Genomic DNA, 22001 nt, shown 5'->3' on the forward strand with positions numbered 1-22001 from the left:
CATTTTTCTTTTGTTAATTTTTTGGTACCACGTAGGAATCCGAGCCTATGAGCAATTGGGTTACAGAGCCTTTGGGACACCAGGGAAATTGGCAGCTGCCGTTGCTATAACACTACAAAACATTGGAGGTAAGAAGAAACTGGTCATGTTCACATCACCCTTTCAAATATTCTAAAAGCCTTTTTACCTAGATTTCCTAGAAAACAGTGTAGAAGAAAGAATCATGCAGGCAAAAATACATTCCTAAATAACTTTCCCTCTGGATCTTAAGCGGCCTCTGTCCTCTGGTAACTTCTGTCTCTTTCTTCAGCAATGTCAAGCTACTTATACATTGTGAAGTCTGAACTCCCTCTGGTCATCCAGACCTTCCTCGCCCTGGAAGAGAAAACAACGTAAGTATCCCCATCTGGGTCTTCTATTTGTCTCTTACTTTTCTACGTGTTCTTTATATGCCATATTCACATTGTTCTGCCTAAGGAGGGCGTGATGTCAGCAATGCATGGTGTGCTTGGCTATAGTGCACTGGAAAAAAAAATACAATTGGCTGAATTCGTATATATTAAGCTTTGAACAAACACACACACACTGTGGCTTGTTGTTGCACGAATTTCATTTATTTCTGTCCTGTCATTTATTTCTGTCCCGTCAGTTACATGAGGGAGAATTTTTTTTTAATATCCCTGCTCTGCCTATTTTGTTTATGTCTCTCCAATTTAAGTGCAAATTGTCTCCAGGGTGGGTGCCAATTACGTTTATTATCTGATCCTGATCCCCAGCTCTTAGTCTTTTGCATGGTCAATGGAGACAAGGTGATAGCTGTAAACTGAGTGGCCAGCCAGAGGGAAGCAGCAAAGCAAAAAGGACAGCTGGTTCATTACAAAACTACTTTTGGATTGTTAGCCCAGGCCCCATAGAGAAATGGAGTGTGGGGAGAAATGCCATTGCAGAAATACCTGAATCATATGGTACATTTGGGTGCGTTTCCTCCCTTCTTGACTCTCAAATATTCTTTTTTTTTTCCTCCCGTCTTTATTCACGAGCTCTCTGGTTTCCCCACCTTCTCTTTCCCTGAGGTTCAGCTCCATTTAACATCTCTTTAGTAGTACAGAGATTTATCTCCTCTGGACAATCTGTTACAGGGATTTCACAGCATTAAGCCACTACTATTTTTGATTGACGCCAACGTTGTATAAACCCTCTGCACAGGATTAAACCAAAGTGAACTTCCAATCCACGCGTGATGCTCCACTTCCTTCTGCCCTGGATGTATTAGTCAGATCTGTGTTTCTGCTCATGGGCTGGCTGGGCTTCAGCATGCCTTCTACCACCCCTAGCAAACCCAAGGAAATATTTCCTCCTGGTTGGAAGGGTTAGTCGGGGAAATTAGTATAGCAGTAGGCAGTGAGAGATCCTCTCCCTTGGATATATGAATTGCCGTCTGAGACCTGAAAATGTATCACTCCTCTTTAGGCCTTCTGAGACATGATAAGGGCAAAGCCACCATCATGTTTGCTTCTTTTCTTCAGTGTGAGATACATCCAAGACATTTTGTGGTATCAGTGGTCTGTTTGTCTGGCATTGGTCCCAAGACTGGGCCACTCTGAAAACGTACGTGGCCAGCCTGACAGCAGAATAGAATGTTTCATTATCCTTGGAAAATCTTATTTAAAGGAGCAGAGCACATGTTGTCTGCAAAGAAGAAACTTGAAAATGGTGACAACGTTCTTGTATTGCCCTAAACAGTGATACGGTTTTGGCTTGGTTTTGGCTTAGACTGTGGTATGACTCCAGCTATTGTGGGATTGGATTGTGATTTATGAGGTAGTGCAACATGTGCTCTCAGTTATTGTAATGCACAGTGTGTGTACCCAACAACTCTGAAAACATTGGTGTTTTAAGAGCACTATTGCATGAGGGGTAAGGGGTATCATTCTAAAACAGGTGTATCTTTGGCTGGATTTGGACTTTCCCTAGTTACAGAGCTGAATATCACAAGCTCAGCAGAGATATCGGCATGTACTTGGAGAAGAATTGTGCCGGGTGACCTTTAATTACAGCCAATCCTAAAAGCAGGCTAAAGATCAAACTAGGACTTTTAGAATGGAAGAAGATCAAGAGTTTAGCTTCTAAGGAAACAAGATGGGTAAAATAGGTGGTGATTCAGCTTTTGAGGTCTATATATGATCAGTTTCTGGAACTCAATCATGAACAGGTTGTAAGAGTAAACTGGGGACAAGATCAGCGTCCTTTTAGAGCCTGCCATGGTTCCTCTTGGACTGCTTTTTGTTACGAGAGGCCTTTGTATGGCCCAAGACCGAAGGAGCCACAGTTCTGCCTTCTAACCTGCATCTTACAGTGCCATTCAAGACTAAAGACCCAGGGCTTATTTTCAGGAGACTTTGGAATTTCCTGATACAGGGCAAGGATTTTTTTTATACTCTGAAATTCTTATAACCAGCCCCCCTCTCCCACCTCTTAAATATTTGTCTCTGCTTGCTTGAAATGCCTTTCATTTCTTTATGAGCTTCCACACCCACCCTTTTTAATCCTGAAGCTTCTCCCATAAAATAAAATAGTTAATATAAAATTCCCTTCCAAAAATAGTGCTCTTTGTTGGATTATGAAAATTAAGCTTGTACATATCCAGATGTATCTGTCTTTAAATATTACATGAGTCATGCAGAATTTCTGGTTTACTAGCTTATAATGTTTCCTTTTCTTGTCCTTAGCTTCATGGAAAAATATGTGAGGTACTGAAATGCTAAACAGAGCTTTTCCTTGTGTGCTTTTAGACTAGGCCTTGCCTTAGACCTCTCTTTGGAAGGAAACTTGGTAAGGTTTCCTTAGATTTGGATTACAGTTTCAAGGGCTCAGGTTAGAGACAAATGGGAAGAGAGAGAAAGAGAGAGGGAGAGAAATGGATGGATGGATAGATATAGATAAATAGATAGGTAGGTGATAGATAGATTAACAGAAATCTCTCAAAATATAGGAAGTGTCATGATTCAGTGGCTGGGTTCCATACAGTGTGTCCTAAAGGTTCAAGATTTAGTCCTTTTCTTCAAGCTATGCTGGCAAAGCTCAGCCTAAATTTGAAGAGCTGATGTTGGTAATTTTGTTCTAATTAAAAGAATGGTCTGACTGATTAGATCCATATAGGAAGACTACTGTAGCAGAGTATTTGCAACCATAGTCTACTAGTCACAGAGAGATTAATCCTGTTGTATGATTCTAGAAAAGAGCCTACTATAGAAGGGGACCATGTAACCCCCAAGAATCTCACACATACACACACACACACACACACGCCGAGAGCCTGCATAAGTTAAGTGTTTTAATGTGACAGTGAGGATACATTCTGTGTATCCATACATATTAGCTCTGTTTAATGCATTAGTATTATTTAATTGCAATAACTGTTCTACCTGTCCGCTTTTTTTGCTTTGGCTGCATTTAGTTTAGAGAGATACCTCATGGTACTCAGAGATCAAGTGGCTACAAATGATGTAATTTTGACTGTGTCATTTCAGGGACTGGTATATGAATGGAAATTATCTGGTAATCCTGGTCAGTGTCACCATTATCCTTCCTCTGGCCCTTATGAAACAACTGGGTAAGGTTTACTTAAGTTCCTTAACTCTCATTTATGAGGATGACAAACACTTTGACTGTCCCATGCTTAAAGACTGTGCGGCGAAAGATGGAATTAGCAGGAAAAGCAGCATGGATATTGCTGAGTATATGAAAACAAGGGCTTTTGTTTTGTAAGTGTTTCTAAAAAGCATGAGAATTACCCCTAATACCACATCTACTGAAATGCTCTTCTTCATGCCATCTAATACTGAGAATTAAAGTATTATTTAGAACTGGACAATCCTGGACTTTGCAAAGTGGAAAACGCAAAGCACTCTTCCTTACTTTCAGGAACACGTGCTTCAAAACTTTCTAATAGCTAGACTGGCTTATAGACAATAATAATGAAAGAATGACAAAGAACGAGAGATAGAAATTTAGCACAACAGGGAAATGTACAAATTAAATTACAGATCCCTTGCAATATTTTGTTTTTTCTTGTTCCAGGTTATCTTGGTTATACCAGTGGGTTTTCTCTCAGCTGCATGGTCTTCTTCCTCATTTCGGTGCGTTTGAATGATGATGGGTTATAAAATCTTGTTTTAACTCTGTATAAGATTTATTTATGATAGAAAGCTGTTCATGTCTATTCAGAAGTTTGATCCATTGAGTTCAACATGATCTACTTGCAAAAAAATGAGCAAAAAATTGAAATTTTAATTAGAAAATATAGGTAGTTCTCACTTAACAACAGGAATTGCAAGGTTGTAAAACAAACTTTAGATGACTGTGCTGCTTAGCAACAGCACTTCCAGCTCTTCTGGTTGTGTTATTAAGTGAATCCTATGCTGTCATTAAGTGTAATGTCACATGGTCAGTATTGGTGACCTCCAGCCAGCTTTCTATTGACTTTGTCAAAAGCTGGTGGCAAAGTTTGCATTTGGTGATCATGTGAACATGGGATGCTGCAAAATCATAATTGTGAGTTGGTTGCTGAGCGTCTGGATTGCAATTATGTGAATATAGGGGCACTGCCACAACTATGAGAGCAGTCATAAGTACCGCTAGTTCAGCACTATCATAAACTGTAATGGTTGCTGAATGAGTAATTGTTAAGCAAGGATTACCTGTACATGTAATTTCTATCTTGCCCATCTTTTAAGAGTGGCAAATACATTTCCCTGTGTCTTTTATTCACATAGCAACTTGATGGGAAGGGTTGGATTAAGAAAGAGAAAGTTATTCTGAGCTTGAGGGCTCCATTGAAACTTTAATGCAAGTCTTTTCAGTACAACAGTGTTGATGTTTTGGATTACAACTTTTAATCAGCCTCAACCTATGGTTAGAGATCACAAGACCTGTAGCTAACACAAAGACTGAGGAAATTTGATAGCTCTGTTACCATGACTTGTCTAAGGTATACTACCTGAAAATCTAATGAAAAATATTTCATGGTTGGCCATTTTCAAGGATTTATTTGGGGGTCTTTCCTTTTTCCTAGTTTAAAAAATATTTATTTAAGAGCTTTGTTTATTCATTTCTTTGTTTCACAACAATTCTAGTACATCTCAGCCTAATCTCTTTTACAAGGATCTCATAAAGATAAAATAGGAGAGAGTTAGGGAAGAAAAAGTATGCTTGGTGCCAATTGCATCTTGAAGAAGATCCAGATGAAATAAATGGAATCAAATTTTAAAATAGGGTTCTTAGGAGAGGTGTTTTATCCTAGCTTCTAAGGGGAGTGATCCTTCAGGGTATTGATTCACTATAAAAGCATCTTTACTTGCATGTAATTATTTCTGCTAGATTCTCTCTCTCCATCAAACCAGATATATCAAGCCTCTGAATCTGGTCCTAAATCTTTTTCCTTTTGGGTCATCAGGCCAAGGAGGAGGATTTTATATTTCCTGACATCGCTAAAATTGGACAGGGCTACTTTCTCAAGTGCGGACTGTCCCAGTAAATAGCTCGCAAGCAATTTGCCTCCAGCCTTTGCAAGTTGCATCACTACATTCTCACTCCCTTGTCAGAAACACTGATCTATTCCTGGGAGAAGAAGCTTTGTATCATTGTGAGGGACAACAGGAGAAGACAGGAAGTAGCACCAGATTCCCTCATAGGGATGTTAGCATGCATACTAATAAAATACAATTTCAAAGTCCCTACTAATCTTGGAGAAGGGAGTATTTTTTACTCTTCTTCAAGCTATTGTACATTTTCAAGTCAGAAGTGGTTTTAGTTTAAATCAGGGGTCCTTGGTGCTCTCTGAGCTTGATTGTTTTCTTGCAGATGTTTCATTACCCAAATGAGGAAACATCACGATGTTGCCTAGTTTAGGTAATGAAATGCCAGGAAGAAAACAATACAGCTCAGAGAGCACCAAGGACACTTTATTTCAACCCAGAGCTACAAATATTCTCTTTTATCAGTAGCTTAAATCAGCTAGTTGCTCCTACAGGAAATGCTGCATTGAAAATATTCATAACTAATCAAATTGTAATTTTTGCCCTAGATTATAATAAGGATGATCCCAAAGGGCTTGCTAGCTTTCCCCCCCCTCCTAACACTCCAGTCCTATAAATAATCGTAGCTGTAATCTCTTGCCAAAAATAGTAGTGCTATTGTCACCAGAGCATTTGTGCTACTTACTTCTTGTTTTAAAAAGTTGCAATCTGATGACATTATGGTAAAATGTCTTTAGGAAGCTATATAAGCAAATCTCTTTTATGATACACATTGGAGACATGTCATGCTGCCTAAGCTTAGCATGTTTTACAAGCTACATGGTGGTGCAGGGTATGAAGTTCCACTGTGATGTCTCCTATTTGGAGACATCTAATTTACTTTTTGCCTGATGCCTCAGGCAAGCTACTCAGTAGGGTTTGGCATGGGTTAATGTTCTGTCTCCCTGATTTTAATTTGTATTATTTTGCCCTGGTTTTTTTTTTAAATAAAAGTGAATGAATTCAGCAACTGTTTTTTAAAGTGCAATTTGAGTAGTTTCGTTGTGTTTCATTGAACCTGTTTTAAGTTTATTTTATAAAGAAAAGCACAGTATAATTTTTTTAAATAATAAGATTTACCAGAACTTACAAGCTTAGGCTGTATATTTGTACTGCTATCTTTGTTTTAAAGTCAAATCATTCAAATCTTAAAGTGGGTTTCAAGATCACAAGTTTTGAGAAATATGAATTAGAATAGGAAAGTACGTCCGATGTTTAGAACTCGGTTATTAAGTTTTACTAATACAAAGATGTGAGAGTGTAAATGTGGTTACTTCAGTGGAAAGTGTAGTTCTCAGGATTCTTAAATAAAGTTATAGCAGCAATAGGCAAATTGATCCTTTCCAGATTTCTGTTTAACTCTTCTCAACTCTAGTCTGTAAGACCTGTGACAAGGGAATGGGAGATTGGGATTCATAAGATAGGAAGGCATCATGTTTCTAGTATTAACATATTATCACTCTGATATGTGCACTTTTGTATTGGACCTCTCTGACTGGCCGACATGACCTACTGGAGGCATCCCCAGAATAGCTAAATAAAATTGTGAGAAGTAGCCAAGAAGCTTCTTCAGGTTCTTCTTGAAGCAAAATGTTTTCAAGGACAAAAAAAAGAAAAGTCCAGTTGCCTTTTAGAAAAGCATGAAGCTATTTGGATGAGAAGTGAAATGTTTTCAAGGGAAAAAACCAAGAAAATCCAGTTGCCTTTTGGAAAATCACCTTTGGGACAGCCATGACCTGGATGATTGAGAATCTCCATAGACATCATTTCTAGTTCTATTCCATCTCCATTCAACCAATCAGAAATATGCTCACTTTTTATATTAATAATAATGTAAACTGAATACAATGCTACCTAGTGCCTGTCATCTTCCTACCATGGATTGGTTTGGACACTATTTGGAGGATTTTGATATTTTAAGAGCATCTTTGGATGCATTCAAAAAACAAGCGTCTTGCCTTTCCATAGAAGGACATGGCCAGTCTTAAAATGCCTGTTTATCATATGACAAATTGATGAGATCCTCCTTCTCCTCTTCCCAAAGAAGAGGTTGTTGGATAGGGTAGGCATATTTCCACATGAAGCACTGGGTTGTGACCAATAATCATGCCTTTTATTTTCTAAAGGCATGAAAGGCATTCTTGGAGAGAGGAATTATAACAATGGCAATCGATATTGTCACTTATTCATTTGTTTTACAGTAATCTTTTTTTTTAAATAAAGCAATGTAGTCAGTTGGAGTAGAGATTCTGGCAAAGGCTTTAGACACTTGTTGGCTTGTGTTTGTTTTATACAGCAGTAGACTGAGTTACTGAGTGACTCTTGGTGAGTTACAATTTGCAGAAACTTGAAAAGACAGAAATAAATTTGGGGTAACATACAGTATAATAAATGTTCAGAACTGGATTAAAAAAAAATAGGACAATGGGATAACAGAAATAACAATAAGAACAAAATTAACCTAGACCAATTCTCACATATTTCAATCAAGAATTTTAGTTCTGTATGGGTTCTTCCCATGTTCTGGGCTAAAACTCAGAGGAAGCACCAGGTTCTACAGAAGAACAAACAGATCAGGGCCATCCAAATCTTGTTTTACAGGGCAGATGCTACGACAGAGAAGGCAGACTTTCTGGGTCCCACCAGAAGACACTGTTTCATAGTAGGAACTCAATGCATGGCGCTAAGCCAGATCTCATGGGACAAACAGAAATAATTGAAGACAGGCAGTTCTGCAGTTAAACTGATCCCATGCTATGAAGTACGTTGATGCTTAAGTCCCCCAATCAAAAACTCGTACACAAATGTTAGCCATTCTTTCCTCAGATAACCCAGAGCTATCCAACATAGCTGATTTCTTGCCTAATGTTGAGGTCACCCAATGAAAATATGATTAAAATATGTGAAGCAAGCAAATGAAGAACCTTGTATTGATGAAAACCTATGAGATTTTATTTCCTCCTCAGATGAGAACTTACGGGGTTTTATTTCCTCCTCAGGTCATTTACAAAAAGTTCCAGATTCCTTGTCCACTTCCTGAGCGGATCAGCAACAACACAGGGGACCTGAATTATACCTTGATTAGCACAAGCAGCTATCAAAATGAATACACTACTGTGCAGGCCACAGAGGAAGACATTTGCTCTTCAAGTTTGTTCACGCTCAAGTCTCAGGTCAGATGAGTGGATTCATGATGATACCAGCAGTAATTAATAATGTATATCGTTCTCCAACTTAGGTGCCATCCAAATGTGTGAATGTTCAGCCATGGTAATGCTGATTGTGGGTAGGAGGTTTGGCCAGGAAGTGTTAGAGAATAATTATCAGACCCTGTTAATTGTATCAGATGTTTACTATATTGCTGGTATTTTATTATTAAATGTTAATGGTTGTTCTAGAGGCAAAATGATACAAATAATTTAAACCAATCTTCTCCAGTCTGAGATTCTCCAGATGACCATGCTAACTGGGACGGTGGGAGGTTATGTTGATCTAAACTATGGAGCAGGAGTGGTAAAAGGAGAAAGAAATTAATAGATAGGTAGAGAAAGGAATAAATGTAAATGTGATTGTTGATGAAAGAGTAAAAGGTGGTTTTGGGACAGAAGAATTAAAAAAGAAGAGGAAAGCAAAGGGGAAACTTACAAAAACAGAGAAACCATTTTGAGGATAAAAACCATATAGCCAAAAAGCAAAGTAACAGCGAGGAATGAAAGAGATAAAATATAAAATAGCTAGAGACCTAAAGGGAGACCTGGAAATAGCTCACGACTGAAGTGGCATAACCATCCTTTAGTGCAGTGGTCTCCAACCTTTCTGGCTTTGTGGACCAGTGATGGGGGTGGGAGAGAGATCGGTTCCAAGTAGTGGGTGAACACACATGTGCGTGCAGCTCCATTTGGTCAAGCAGCAGGCACGTGCACCCTCTGCACAAGTGGAGCTGTGTGCACATCTGTGCTTGCCTACTGCATCTGCGCCTTGGTTCTGAATGGCCCGTAGCCCGATAGTGGGCTGCAGCCTGGGGTTTGAGGACCCCTGCTTTAGTGGTTACTGCTGTCTGATGAAGTGAATGGAAGAATGGCCACAATAGCACATCTAGATTGGGGTTCAGGCCCCTGAGTTTCTGGGAATCACAATTGTGTAAGAATTTGTCTCCACTTTTTTTATTCCCTGCGAATCTTTGTTAACACTTTTTTTGGGGGGTGCAATCTCTTTGCATAAGTATAGTTGAGAGCTTAAAACAACATCACTCTTGCAGGCAGAAGCTTCTCTGACATTTCCCCAACATCTCTTCACTCTTTTAACTTTGCAGACAGCCTACACCATCCCTATCATGGCATTTGCTTTTGTGTGTCATCCTGAAGTTCTTCCTATCTACACTGAGTTGAAAAAGTAAGTATGTATATATGTTAATAATACTTCACTGCTGAGATCACCGAAGTAGTGTTGCGAGTGAAGAAATAGCGTAGGCATCGGATTACTGAATTTAGAGGATGAATATAAAGATGATGTTTTAAGACATTCGTTCTTTTTCTTTCTCATGCATGCGCACATTTACTGTACATTGCCTTTAGCAAATTCTGGACAGCATCCTTCCATGTCATAGGAAAGACATGCAGTTCTAAGTACAAAAGGCCAACCTGGCTGGTTCTGTTGAGCAAATGTATCTTTTCTGCCATCCCAGAACGTTGATTCTCAGTAGGCAGGGGGACAAATATCTGTTCAAAAATGCATAAGAGACTGTTGATTAGTCAAGAGGGGAACTTGTATTTTGTGGTCTGTTAGAATTGCACTTCTGAGAATCAGTGCTATAGTTTTCCACTACAATTTCATAGCATGGATTGTGCAACTGAAGTTCATTTTAATTTAAAAACCATTTAGTGTTTTTCTGGATTTTCATCAAATGTTGCTCCCTCTGCCATAATAGACCGGTGATATATATGCCATCTAAACTCCTTGACTTGTCATGTAATATTATCTAACAGGGTGAACGTTCAGAGTTTTTTTTTAAAATACAAAATTGAGTTTCATTGAGCATTTGTATTTTTAAATAATATCAAGGTAAGAGCTCACTGCGCTTTTGTATGTCTTTTAGCCCAACTAAGAAGAAGATGCAGTGTATCTCCAACATTTCCATCACAGTCATGTATGTTATGTACTTCCTGGCTGCCCTATTTGGTTATCTCACATTTTATGGTAAGTTCCTTTCTATTGCCCTAGGAGTTAATGTATGTCCTGAGGACCACATTCAGCCCATCAGTATCCCTTTTGTGACTCCCAGAATTTGGCTCTTTTTAAATTTTGGAGGGAGGAGAGTTGTGAAGATATATATTAAGCCTTGTAGAGATTTTAGGCATCCATTTGATCTCTTAAATCCCTCTCTTGCCAATTTTGGAATATTCTATCAACATACCTTACAAAGACTTGGGTAGCCTTCAAGCCAACAGAAAGTTTGCAATGTATCCCATGTTCTGTGCTTTCCAATTAAATGGAAGAAAGGCAGGTACTGGGGGCAGAAAGTACTGCCTTTTTAAAGCTACAGCCTTATTCCCTCGAGGACTTAACCATTGGAATGTAGTTGCAGGCAGCTATATGTTCTTTGGATGCTCAATTCACTAATGAACTATAAAGCACCATAAAGTAGTGATCCTTTCACATTTTGCAAAGCTTGTGTTCTCAGCTATGCTTTGGACTGGCCTGTTTCGTGCATTTCATTAGAGAACCTCCAAAGAAGAATGCTGAATCCTTGCATTGTATCCTGTACAAAGACATAATAGTACATCAAGTTTCCCTTGTTGTGCAATATAATTACTTACATGTTCATTTGAGAAAACTGTAATTAGTATTTTACAAAGTTGCCCATGCCACCAGCCATATGATTGCAGCCTCTAGAAACAACAAACACCTCTACAGTCTTCATATATAAAAAAAAAACATTTTGGGAGTGCTGTACAAAGACAGTCCTTGTTATATATTTAGCCTGATCAATGCGGCTATTCTGTTCTTGGCTGTCTCCTATACAGGGCAGGTAGAATCCGAGCTGCTTCACACCTACAGCAGAGTAGACTCACTCGATGTGCTGATCTTGTGTGTGCGAGTAGCTGTGTTGATTGCTGTGACACTAACAGTGCCCATTGTTCTCTTTCCGGTGAGTTCTGCTGTCAGAAAACTGACAGAAGGAGACTAAATGTGATTTTGTGTTGTGTGTGTCTATGTGTTTTTTTAAATTGGAATCTCGATCTAAAATCTAATTTCTATCTTGCATGACTTCTTGTAACTGAAATAGGAATAAAAATCAAGACAGCCTAGGCCAAGGCTGTCAAACTCACGGCCTGTGGGCCAGATGTGTCATGCGCTGGCCACGCCCATGTCTGGATTAGCAAAGGATGAAAAAGTCCCGGTGATGCCTCTGTGATGATGCGAGTTTGTCACCCCTGGTCTAGATTGTAAATCAATAAAGTCATTGTGGTTTACAGTGGTGCCTTGGTTAATTTTAATTGGTTCCAGGAGGTGCAATGAGTACCAAAAACAATGAGTACCAAACACATTTTTTCCTATAAGGAATAATGTAGTGAGTCACAAGGCAGCCAACACTGACAAGTTATAGCTTGTGCATTGAGTACCAAACAAACAATAAGGACAAAGGACAAAATGTTCACATCAAAATGTGTTGAGTACCGAATTCAATGAGTTTCAAAGCCGTTGAGTACCAAGGTTCCCTTGTTGTTCAAAACTATAGCACCGCTGCGATAAATACAAGCAGGGGAGAATAGTATACAAGATGTAAGCACTGGTAGACGATAAAGGAGGAGTTATAGTCATAGCTGTCAGAGCCCACCAAATTAGAAATGGGAACTGAAGTAAAACAAAAAAAGTAAGCCATTAGATCAGAAGTCTATTCAATTGGGCAAAAGGATAAATTCAAGTAGCTGTGATAAAGTGATACAGGAGTCAAGACAGACCTAAAATATGTGAAGTGAAGAACTCTGCCATGTTTCTAAAAGGTGAATCTGACTGCTTGGTCTTTCTTCAGGTACGCCGTGCAATCCAGCAGATGCTTTTTCCAGAGAAGGATTTCAGCTGGATTCGGCACATTATCATTGCTTTTCTGCTGCTGACGTGTATTAATTTGCTTGTTATTTTTGCTCCCTCCATCTTGGGAATCTTTGGCTTAATTGGTAAGTATTGCATTCCAGGAATCTTCTTTTTTTTTTTTAAACCAGATACTTTTTATTAAGGATTTTAGCAATGCTAAAAGATAGTACAAACTAATATCAAAAAGAAAAAAGAAAAGAAATGCAAAAAGCAAAAGAAAGTGAGAAAGAGAGTGACAGGAAAAAAAGAAAAGGAAGGAAGGATATATATATATATATATATATATAAGAAAGTTACTGTGTCAAACTATTACCATAACATGGATTCTTCATTTCTATTTTGAAAAATGTTTCTGAAAAGTATTTCTAATACACAAGGGAGAGTCAAAGTTCTTCCCTAAATAAACAAGCTCCTAATAATAGAAATTGCATTAGGACAATAATTATTCCATACTCCTTTGAGAACGTCCATGGGACTCCTTGAGTTGGTGCCTCACTGTTCTGTTTTTCCAGGATCAAGGACATCTTATTAAACCTCTTTGTTTGCCTTGTAATTCCAAAGGGCTCTTCTTTGTTGTCTTTGCTCCTAGCAGCTCATCAGTTGCTTTTTTCCCCTGTTGATTGTAAACTCAAACACTATCATAGAAGGAAAATCAGTAGTTGGTCTGGACTCTGCCAGAGATGAGGGGCAAGGCCAGAGGTCCCGTTGTCAGAGCTTGTCTTGTTTTCCCAGAATATATATTCGTGAACAAAAGTGAAGCCCAGGGTGTTTCATTTTCTGAAGATCCTAAACCTGTTCTCTCTTGGACTCTCCCAGGTGCCACCTCAGCTCCTTGCCTGATATTCATCTTTCCAGCAATATTCTACATCCGGATCATGCCCAAGGACAAGGAACCTATGAAATCCATTCCCAAGATCCTGGTGTGTAATCTCTTAACGGTAGCCAACTTGGCTACTTCAGTTATTCATGAAGAGCCCCAAGGGATGGGTTACTGGATGAGAAAAAGGCTCTTCTGCTTTAGAGAATCCACTTGATAGTGAAACTTAGACAGTATTTTTGGGGGGCAGGGGGCAAGGAGAATATGCCCTGCATGTTATTTATGGAAGCTATGATAGTTTTTTGGATTTCAAACTGATGGCATGGTTTATAAATTATCACCATAAATATCAATGCCATCATCACTTGTGCCATACGGGGATGTGCAATATTTCTTTATTCAAAAGGAACTATTAAGAAGAGAGCAGATCTGGAGCAGAACCACCATTTGCATGAGTCTTTCCTTCCTCGCTGCAATGCTGCTCAGCCATAAAGGTTGCATGATTCATTTTTGGAGAGGTGGGGGAAGGAACTTATGTGAAGTATAGCAATATACAGCTGTAGGAGCATTCCCTGTTATGAATCAGTTGCCAGCCTGTTTTTGTTGCACAACAACTGGCACAAATTAAAGCCAGGTCTGGACTTTGGGTGTCCAGATTACTCTCCTTGCTCCAGTTGTTGGGAGAGGAAGGAGACCCACATTCATACGTTTCTGCTTCCACCATTTGGGGGTTCCTTTCTGCGAGTGACACTCTCCTTCCCTCCTGTCTCTTCTCCCTGCAGGCATCCCTCTTTGCGTGCCTTGGGGTGCTCTTCATGATCATGAGCCTCAGCTTCATCATCATCGACTGGATGTCAGGTGGCCTAAAGAGTGGAGGCAGCCACTAGGCAACATTTGGAGCCCCGTGATGCACAACGAAGCCTTGGGAGACTCAACTGGCTTGGATCCATTTCCTGCCCCTGCCCTGTGTTAGTACCGTATCATTCTTTCATCCCTGGCTACATTCTGAGCCACGGGTGCTATTCCAGTATGAAATCCTCACACTCACACAGCCAGAGGTGCTGCAGGCCGGACTAGACCAGAAGCCAATCTCTTTACTTTCTCTCTGGGCATTTGATTTTCTCTCAAAGTCTGGGATTGGCCAGGCTAACAGGAGTCTAAATGAGCACATAAACTGGAAAAATAAGCCCACTTCAAGGGAAAGGGAGGGGAAGCTATTATGATACACAGTATATCTTCAGTTCTATATGTCCCGTCCAGCTGGCCCACATTGAGGGGACTCAAAAGTCAGCAGGACCAGAAGAAAATGGAGCAACTGTGCTAAATAACTTGGATGTAGGGCTCTCACTTGACACTCACTACTGAATGGTTGACTTGGGCCAAGCTTTATATTATATGAATATTACACTGAGGCTACAGAATGAAAAGCTAAGGCTTTTTAAAACTCAAAGGGGTTTAAGAAAGAAATAATATTATTTCCTTTTTTAAAAAAAATATTGGTCACAATCCCAGCTCTAACAACAGATCGTTAATTCTCCTCAAATGTCACTTGGTAGGCCTGACATTTTTCTCTCCCTTACACTGGTTCAGTTTCCTTGTCTGCCCTTTACAATGAATTCCTTGCCGCTTTTTAGGTAGCTGTAGGTCTTAGAGTAGGAGACAGGTTAATGGGGGCATATTGGCAAACTACAGGCCTTTCGAACTACCAGTTGTGATGGGGTGAAGATTTGCACTGGTTTCCAAGGATCCATTTACATGTTCTGAATTATTTTGAGGTATTTGAAGCAGAGAAGAGATGATGGCCCTGGAAATTGGTCAATGTAGCTCTCTCTTCTTATATGGAACTGAGCTTTAGTTTGGATTGGAGATGGTCCTATTGTTCATGTCTTCAAAGCCTACTTTCTGTCTGTTTGTTCTGCTGGGAAATAATAATCACAGTTTTAAGATTCTATGTTAATTGGACATGTTAAAAAAATTACTCATCACTTGATGCTACACAAATGAACCATGCTGGCTAGGGAATTCTGGGAGTTGCAATACTAAAACTTTTAGTTGACATCATACATGGGAAGGCTAGCTTTCAGGATTCATCCATGATTTAAAACATGAAATTATAAGGCCTTGAACAGAAAAGTATATGTCATCTGAATAATGGATGACATACAGCAAGCAGGATTTTATGAAGCTAAGATGACTTTAGAGTGTTCAAATTGTGGAAGACTTTAATGAAAAACACAGTAATCAAAACTGATATAACATTCCAAGACTGGAAAAATTCCATTTTTCCTCCTTGTTTAATAATACCTGTTTTACATTGTACTTAGAGCCTAGTCCTTGCAACAAGGAAACACAAATGCAATAGGTTCTTTCTGAGAAGATTTGAAGGAAGATCATGAGGCTGGTTGTAGTGCTGCATCGGTAACTTGTGAAAATATTTTGAAGCTTTAGGGGTACTCTGATGGTTCCCAGGTATAAACAGTCATCTCTCGTCTGAATGTATATTATGTTTAGTACTTAGACCTAATATATAATCCTTATTCTGCAACAAGAAGCGGATAATGATATTTGCAAAATTGTCCTACTCTTCTGTCATAATCCTGAAGAACATTTTTCATACCTTTCAACATTCATCAGACAAGATGGTTTTATAGGAAGCAATGAACTACTCATTAACAATACTAAGCAAATGAAACAGAATACATTTCTTCCCTGTTGCCTTATAGATGGCACTTCAAGTCAAACTCTAGTCGAGATTTTAAAGATGCAGTTTCTGCCCTGGATTATAAAAACACGCTTTTTTGTGTTGTACAAACCCAATTGCACCATGTAGAACATTTCAGTAAGTAGCAGCACTTTTCCTCCCAATATTGATCTATATTGGGTCAAGAAACTTAGCAATTCCTGCATCGTATTTTCCGAAAGTATGTGCTCTCCTGTAGTGTACAAATTCATGGAGAATTGTGCTTATACAGGTACCACAATGATGGAATAGGCATCTCGGAACAGGTGGCCTTAGCTTTCCATTCCATGTTGGATGTTTGGATATGCAGCTAAAGTTAACCAGATAGCTGTGTTTCTGGGAGTACAATCTCAGACTGAAATAAGGTGCCTGCAGGAATGCCTGAGATGGAAAACACTGGACCTCTTGTGTTAGAACACTTTGGCAGTGAAAGGACTGTAGCTTTCTTCTGCTATTAGCTATGCACAACAGCACTTCATGTAGGCCCTGTATAGGGTACAGTACCAAAATCCCTCACTTTCTATGCACATTCACTTTCTGCGCACTTTCAGCAATAATGTTTCTGGCATTCCTGGAGTAACTGGAGCAGAATTGCAGGGTGGGAGATAATTATAGTGTCACAGAACTATGTTGGAATGTAGCATTCACTCAGTTAATGTGACACATTGAAGTGGCTTGTCAGTTCTGGAGTCACAGTATATAAAAGGCACTAGTTGAAGCTTTACTGCCCTCTGCCGTGGCTTGTGTTTCTTGCAGCTTCCAATAATTTGCACCTTGAAAAGCTAGTAACTTTATTTTTTTAATTGTCTCAAAGACTGATTCATACACAAAAATCTTCCAAAATGGGATACATTGCAAACTGTTGCATCTAAGTCCAGCTGGAGGACATGGACAACAATTCTTCCCTGCTCCTGCTCTCGCGTTAGCAAATTCCCAAAATCCAATTATTCTTTAGTGACATTTGAATAGTGGAGTATTTATTTCCACACTGAAGTTGGTGCAGCAAGACCTGCACTAAACACTAAACCTCTTCTGCATTATTTCTATGTAACAACAATAACAAAAAAAAAAAGTAGGTGAATCACATCTGTGATCCTAAACAAATAGATTTCCTTCAAATAGCTGAAACTTATTTCCAAGTGACTGTCTTAAGAAGGTGGTCTGAAGAGAAGAACAAAAACTAACCCCCATATTAATCCAGACTGTATGTGGAGTTGAAGTCATTTAGCTTAATCTCAGTCATATTTTACTTTTATCATCTTCAACTTTCCTCCCCACCTTACAAAAATCATTTTTTTAAAAAAAGCCTCATTCATTTATATATTGTATTCTCTGAATTTTATGGTTGGATTGTTGTTTAAACTAATTTTTTAGTCAATCGATAATTATTTCTAGGGATTAATAACTGTAATGCACATAATAAGAAACATGTATTTTTGTATTGGGGTGGTGGCTGGTCAATTTGCTTTTTATAAATAATGTATATAAGAGTAGATCTTTTTTAATGTATTTGTTGTTGCGCTCACTAACTCTGTATAGTGTACATATATTATGTCCTCATTAAAGAGGGTTTGGATCCCAGAAGTCTTGTCTGAGCTGCAGAGAAAACTTACTACCAAGTGTGAAACTCAGGGTAGTAGAGCCTGTTTCTAAAACTTGATGTCCAGTTGCAAGAGCCGTGATGAGAAAAGACTACATCTGCAGTTAGAAACATTTGGCTTAAGTTGTTTTATATGATCTGCTTATTAAGCCCAAACATGATGGAAGTCAGCTTGAATCTTCTGGCTGGTTTCTGATATTGATGGAGAATAACAGAAGATCCACAATTTAGCTGCACTGTCTTATGTAACTGCTGTCCCACAGAAGCATCGTGTGATGGATGCTTCTCAAACCAGAAGAGGGGCTAGAATGGGGAAACATGAGATAGTGACACAGTGTAAATCCACCTTAATTATGCTAGTTGTAAATTGAACCGAGGAATTGTTTTAGTGGGCTTTCAAGATTAATGTCAAGCCCTGCAAGTAGGCAAACTCTGAAAACAACAGCTTGGGTTTCTGGGGGGAAAAAAAAACCTTTATCGTTAGTAGGATAACGTAAAGAATCTTGAAATCTGAAAATTGCAAGGAAAGAGCAAAAGAAATGTTGCAGCCTAATGGTTTAATTTCCAAGAGACCATTCTTGTGGCATGCTAGGTACTAGAAAGGTTACTACCTAGTTACTTATTAGTCTCTGTTGCCAGTTGACCATTTGTTTAACCTCTTCAGGTCATTCTCAATATTAGGCAACATTAACTGTCTTTTATGTATTTTAATATTTATTTATTTTCTTTAACTTAGTCTGGAGCTAGAGATAAGGTTCCAATGTTTGTTTGCAACCAGACAAAGATTGGTTGTTTGGGAAGTCTGCACTGACTGGGGGCCAAAAGACCCACTGTTATCAGCAAAGTGACTGGGTAGAAATGGGAGAGAAAAAATAAAATAAAGGGGTGCACTGACTGATGCAAGCAATCATGAGGAATCTCAAGGGCTCTTTCTCCTTTTCATTTCCAAACCCACAGAGGTTTTGGAAGGGTAGGTAGCCTATATCTGCCCTTCTAGTGTGCAAACAGTAAGCAAGTTGTGTTACCTAGCTCAGTGTAGGTTAAACATCAGTATCTCAGTCTCTGTGTGCATTGCACAATATGCTTAAGCAGATAAATTAAAGGTTTAAAGGCATAGCGTAGCTTGGTTAGCATTAACCTTGGGCTTTTGGTCTTTGTGACTTGAGTGTTATGCAAACCCAGCCAACTGGTTCAGTTACGATGTGATGTAGTGTGCAAAACCCTGAAAACTAGTTAATTTAATAACCAGGTTCACCATGTTGTATGAACATGACTTATGTGTCATAAGATATACAACATAGAAATGTACTTCTGAAGAAAAAGGACAAGTTGGTCCTACCTTTACCCAAAGAACACAGGATGTGTCTGCTTTCCCCCAGAGATGATGTAGACATTACATCGGTCCTACCTTCGCTCTGTATCCCTGTTCCTTTTGTCTCTCTGTTCCAAGTTACAAAGCAATGGGAGAACTTGTCTGAAAGAGCCTATTTCTAGAACAGTTTTAAATTATATGTAGATCTATATTTGGAAATGAAACAAATATTTTGAAACAATGATAAAGAAAACATGAAACTTTTTCCTGTATATGGATCTTTGTGTCTGTGATTGAAAATCCAAGATTTGAGAACCAGATTAGGGGTCTCCACCTAGAAAAAGAATGTAGGCCAAGTTAAAACCAAAGTATACATATAACAAAAGGCACATGTCTCTGAAGTAACTTAGTTCAGTAGCACTTTCATTTTTGGAAGCAACCGCTGAAGATTGAAGCCAACATGTCATTTCTGGATCCTCTTTGTGCTCCAATTAATTTCTACCTTCATGAAATTACATCAGAATATACAGTCTACCTTGTCTAGAATTCTATCCTAAAGATTCAAAATTGCTAAACATCAGTCCAAAAGCACTTTTATTTCTATTTTACTGATCTTGGGTGCCTTGATACAGGCAGTGTGGGGGTCAATAATTATTTAAATATTATTTAGCAGCAATCATTAAATGAAGAGGATTTCTCACAAGTTTTTACGTTTTTTTCCTCTCTCTGCCATGGAAAGTCTATTTCAGGGAATGACATTCAGTGTGAACAAATTTATAACTTAGGTTAAATCCCCAAAGTTGAAGTATTAGCAAAAGCTAGTAAGCTTTCCTTGATGCTTAAGAACTAGGATCCACATGAGACGAGTGACTGTTAGTGTGCAATTTGGAAAAATGTATACCACCACTGGCTACTACATGAACATAATGCTGCATCTGAAATGTTGTCCTCACATATTGGGTAAAGACCAGAGATATTAATTTTAAAAACAGATCATGAGATGACTACTAAAACCAGTGCAAACAAAACAAAACAAAACCTAGCATCTCTGAAGTGTTATTCTACCTATAATATTTTTGTGTCAAGGGTGTTTGGGTCCGTAAAAGCACTTTGCACTTTGATAGCACTTTATTCTCTTGAAGTGTCTGGCACAACTTTGAAACACAATGCAAATGGTTTTGTTTGAGGCTGTATGTGTGTGTGAGAGAGAGGGGGGTGTTTTGTTTTGCTCAGAATCTCTCACAATGAGGATGATCTAGCAAAATGAGGAAAAATAATGATAGGGGAAGATATGATTTAGCAGAGACTGAAAGATGGCCGGGCAAATGTAGCAGTAGTATTTCAATTAAGAACCTTAAAGCTAGTCTCATCTTTCTCCCCAATAAACAAAAATCAATAGGTGGAGATCGCTTAAAATTAGGAGATACCACTAAATGGTGAGAGTGACTTAGCAAGTGAACCCTCTATGTCAGGAGTGTCAAACTTGCTTCATCATGGCGATGTCACGTGACATACTGCAACTTTTTCCCCTTCACTAAACCAGGTGTGGGAGTGGCCAGCATGTAACGCATCTGGCCTACAGGCCGCGAGTTTGATAGCCCTGCTCTATGTCAAGAGGTGGTTAATGCTTTCACCTGAAGGTTGTTATGGGAGGGTGTAACAATAAACCCTGCTTTGCAGAACCAAACCTTGATCTCTGTGAGGGCTACATTAAAAAAAAAAAACTTTAAAAATGCTTTAGCCTTCAGTTACCATGAGCTGCCTGGAAATATGCAAAAAACAAAATCAAAGGGAACATTTCATCCTAGACTTTTTACAAGACACAATGAAACTCTGGTTCATAACCAGTTAACCTGTTTAACTAGTCTAGCATGGAAACCTCATATAACTCCTAACTTAACAAGAATTAGATAAATGTCAGTCTTGCATTGTACTGTAGTATTCTTAGGAATAAAATTATACTTCATGTCCATAAAGTAACCAGGTTCTACAACCAGGTGTTATGGTGCTGATTTATGATACAGATACAATATATACCCACATTGAAATAACCAGGTATGCTTTCTGATACAAATGAAAATGGGTACCCCCAGCCAAGGCCACTTTTATAAAAAAAAATGGTGTGTTTTGAAGTCAGAAACATACGAAGCTGCCTTCCTATCAGAGAATTTATTTCTTGGTCAAAACTGACTGGCAGAAGCTCCCCCCAAAAAGAAATCGGGAGTTTCTCCAGTCCCATTTTTCAACCTGTTCTTGGATTCTGAGGCTGCGCTATGGCATTCAGATGAGAGAATATAATTTCTTCTTCGTCACAGCATTTTTCCCCCTGCGTGTATGTCCCCATCTCCCATCCTTAGCTTGCAATTATTATGAACACACTTCCATGTATCAAGTTTCAAGCAGTCTTTCATGACTTGGCTCGTGCAAAAGGTTACAGATGGAAACAACAGCTACACTTGTCCTAAGCAACACACCTCTGGTTTATAAAATGGTATTTCAGTGATTAAAGGAGAACACACAAATAATTCAAATAATTCAAAAACAAGCAAGGAGAAATGGAGGAGGAGGAGGAGGAGGAGGAGGAGGAGGAGGAGGAGGAGGAGGAGGAGGAGGAGGAGGAAGAAGAAGAAATAGCTACAGTCACAAGGATCTTTCTGTCATTCTTAAGCACATTTTCTTAAAATGAAATGAAGGGCCCAAATTTTCTATAACAATAATCTGAGCTCATGCACTAAGTATGCACCAAGAACTTTCTTCCATTTGGCTTTAATTTTATTTAGAGCAGGGGTGTCCAACCTTGGCAACTTTAAGACTTGTGGACTTCAACTCCCAGAATTCCTCAGCCAGCTTTCCTGGCTGAG

At 38.9% G+C, this 22001-nt stretch overlaps 1 protein-coding gene and 1 long non-coding RNA gene across 5 annotated transcripts in view; one reads left to right on the plus strand and one right to left on the minus strand.

Annotated features, from left to right (window-relative positions):
- Positions 1-19404, plus strand: part of SLC38A3 (solute carrier family 38 member 3) — a 62140-nt gene extending 42736 nt beyond the window's left edge. For 2 of the 4 annotated variants that reach the window (XM_087954994.1, XM_087954995.1), the window contains 12 exons: positions 36-128; positions 311-392; positions 2730-2750; positions 3531-3613; positions 4081-4139; positions 8576-8749; positions 9889-9968; positions 10672-10772; positions 11600-11724; positions 12610-12754; positions 13488-13591; positions 14271-19404. In XM_087954994.1, coding sequence (XP_087811120.1) covers positions 36-128; positions 311-392; positions 2730-2750; positions 3531-3613; positions 4081-4139; positions 8576-8749; positions 9889-9968; positions 10672-10772; positions 11600-11724; positions 12610-12754; positions 13488-13591; positions 14271-14375 — 1172 coding nt within the window. In that variant the 3' untranslated portion in view covers positions 14376-19404. The remainder of the gene's footprint in view (positions 1-35; positions 129-310; positions 393-2729; positions 2751-3530; positions 3614-4080; positions 4140-8575; positions 8750-9888; positions 9969-10671; positions 10773-11599; positions 11725-12609; positions 12755-13487; positions 13592-14270) is intronic. The other 2 variants (XM_026673297.2, XM_087954996.1) reach the window with 1 other exon arrangement.
- LOC148132059 (uncharacterized) overlaps positions 10086-22001 on the minus strand; it is a 43887-nt gene continuing 31971 nt past the window's right edge. The window contains exon 3 of the long non-coding RNA XR_015747552.1: positions 10086-10294. This is a non-coding gene — a long non-coding RNA (uncharacterized LOC148132059). The remainder of the gene's footprint in view (positions 10295-22001) is intronic.

Source organism: Notechis scutatus, chromosome 2, assembly GCF_049901735.1.
Source record: "Notechis scutatus isolate UNSWTSFEM ecotype Mainland chromosome 2, rNotScu1.2, whole genome shotgun sequence".
Lineage (NCBI taxonomy): Eukaryota > Metazoa > Chordata > Lepidosauria > Squamata > Elapidae > Notechis > Notechis scutatus.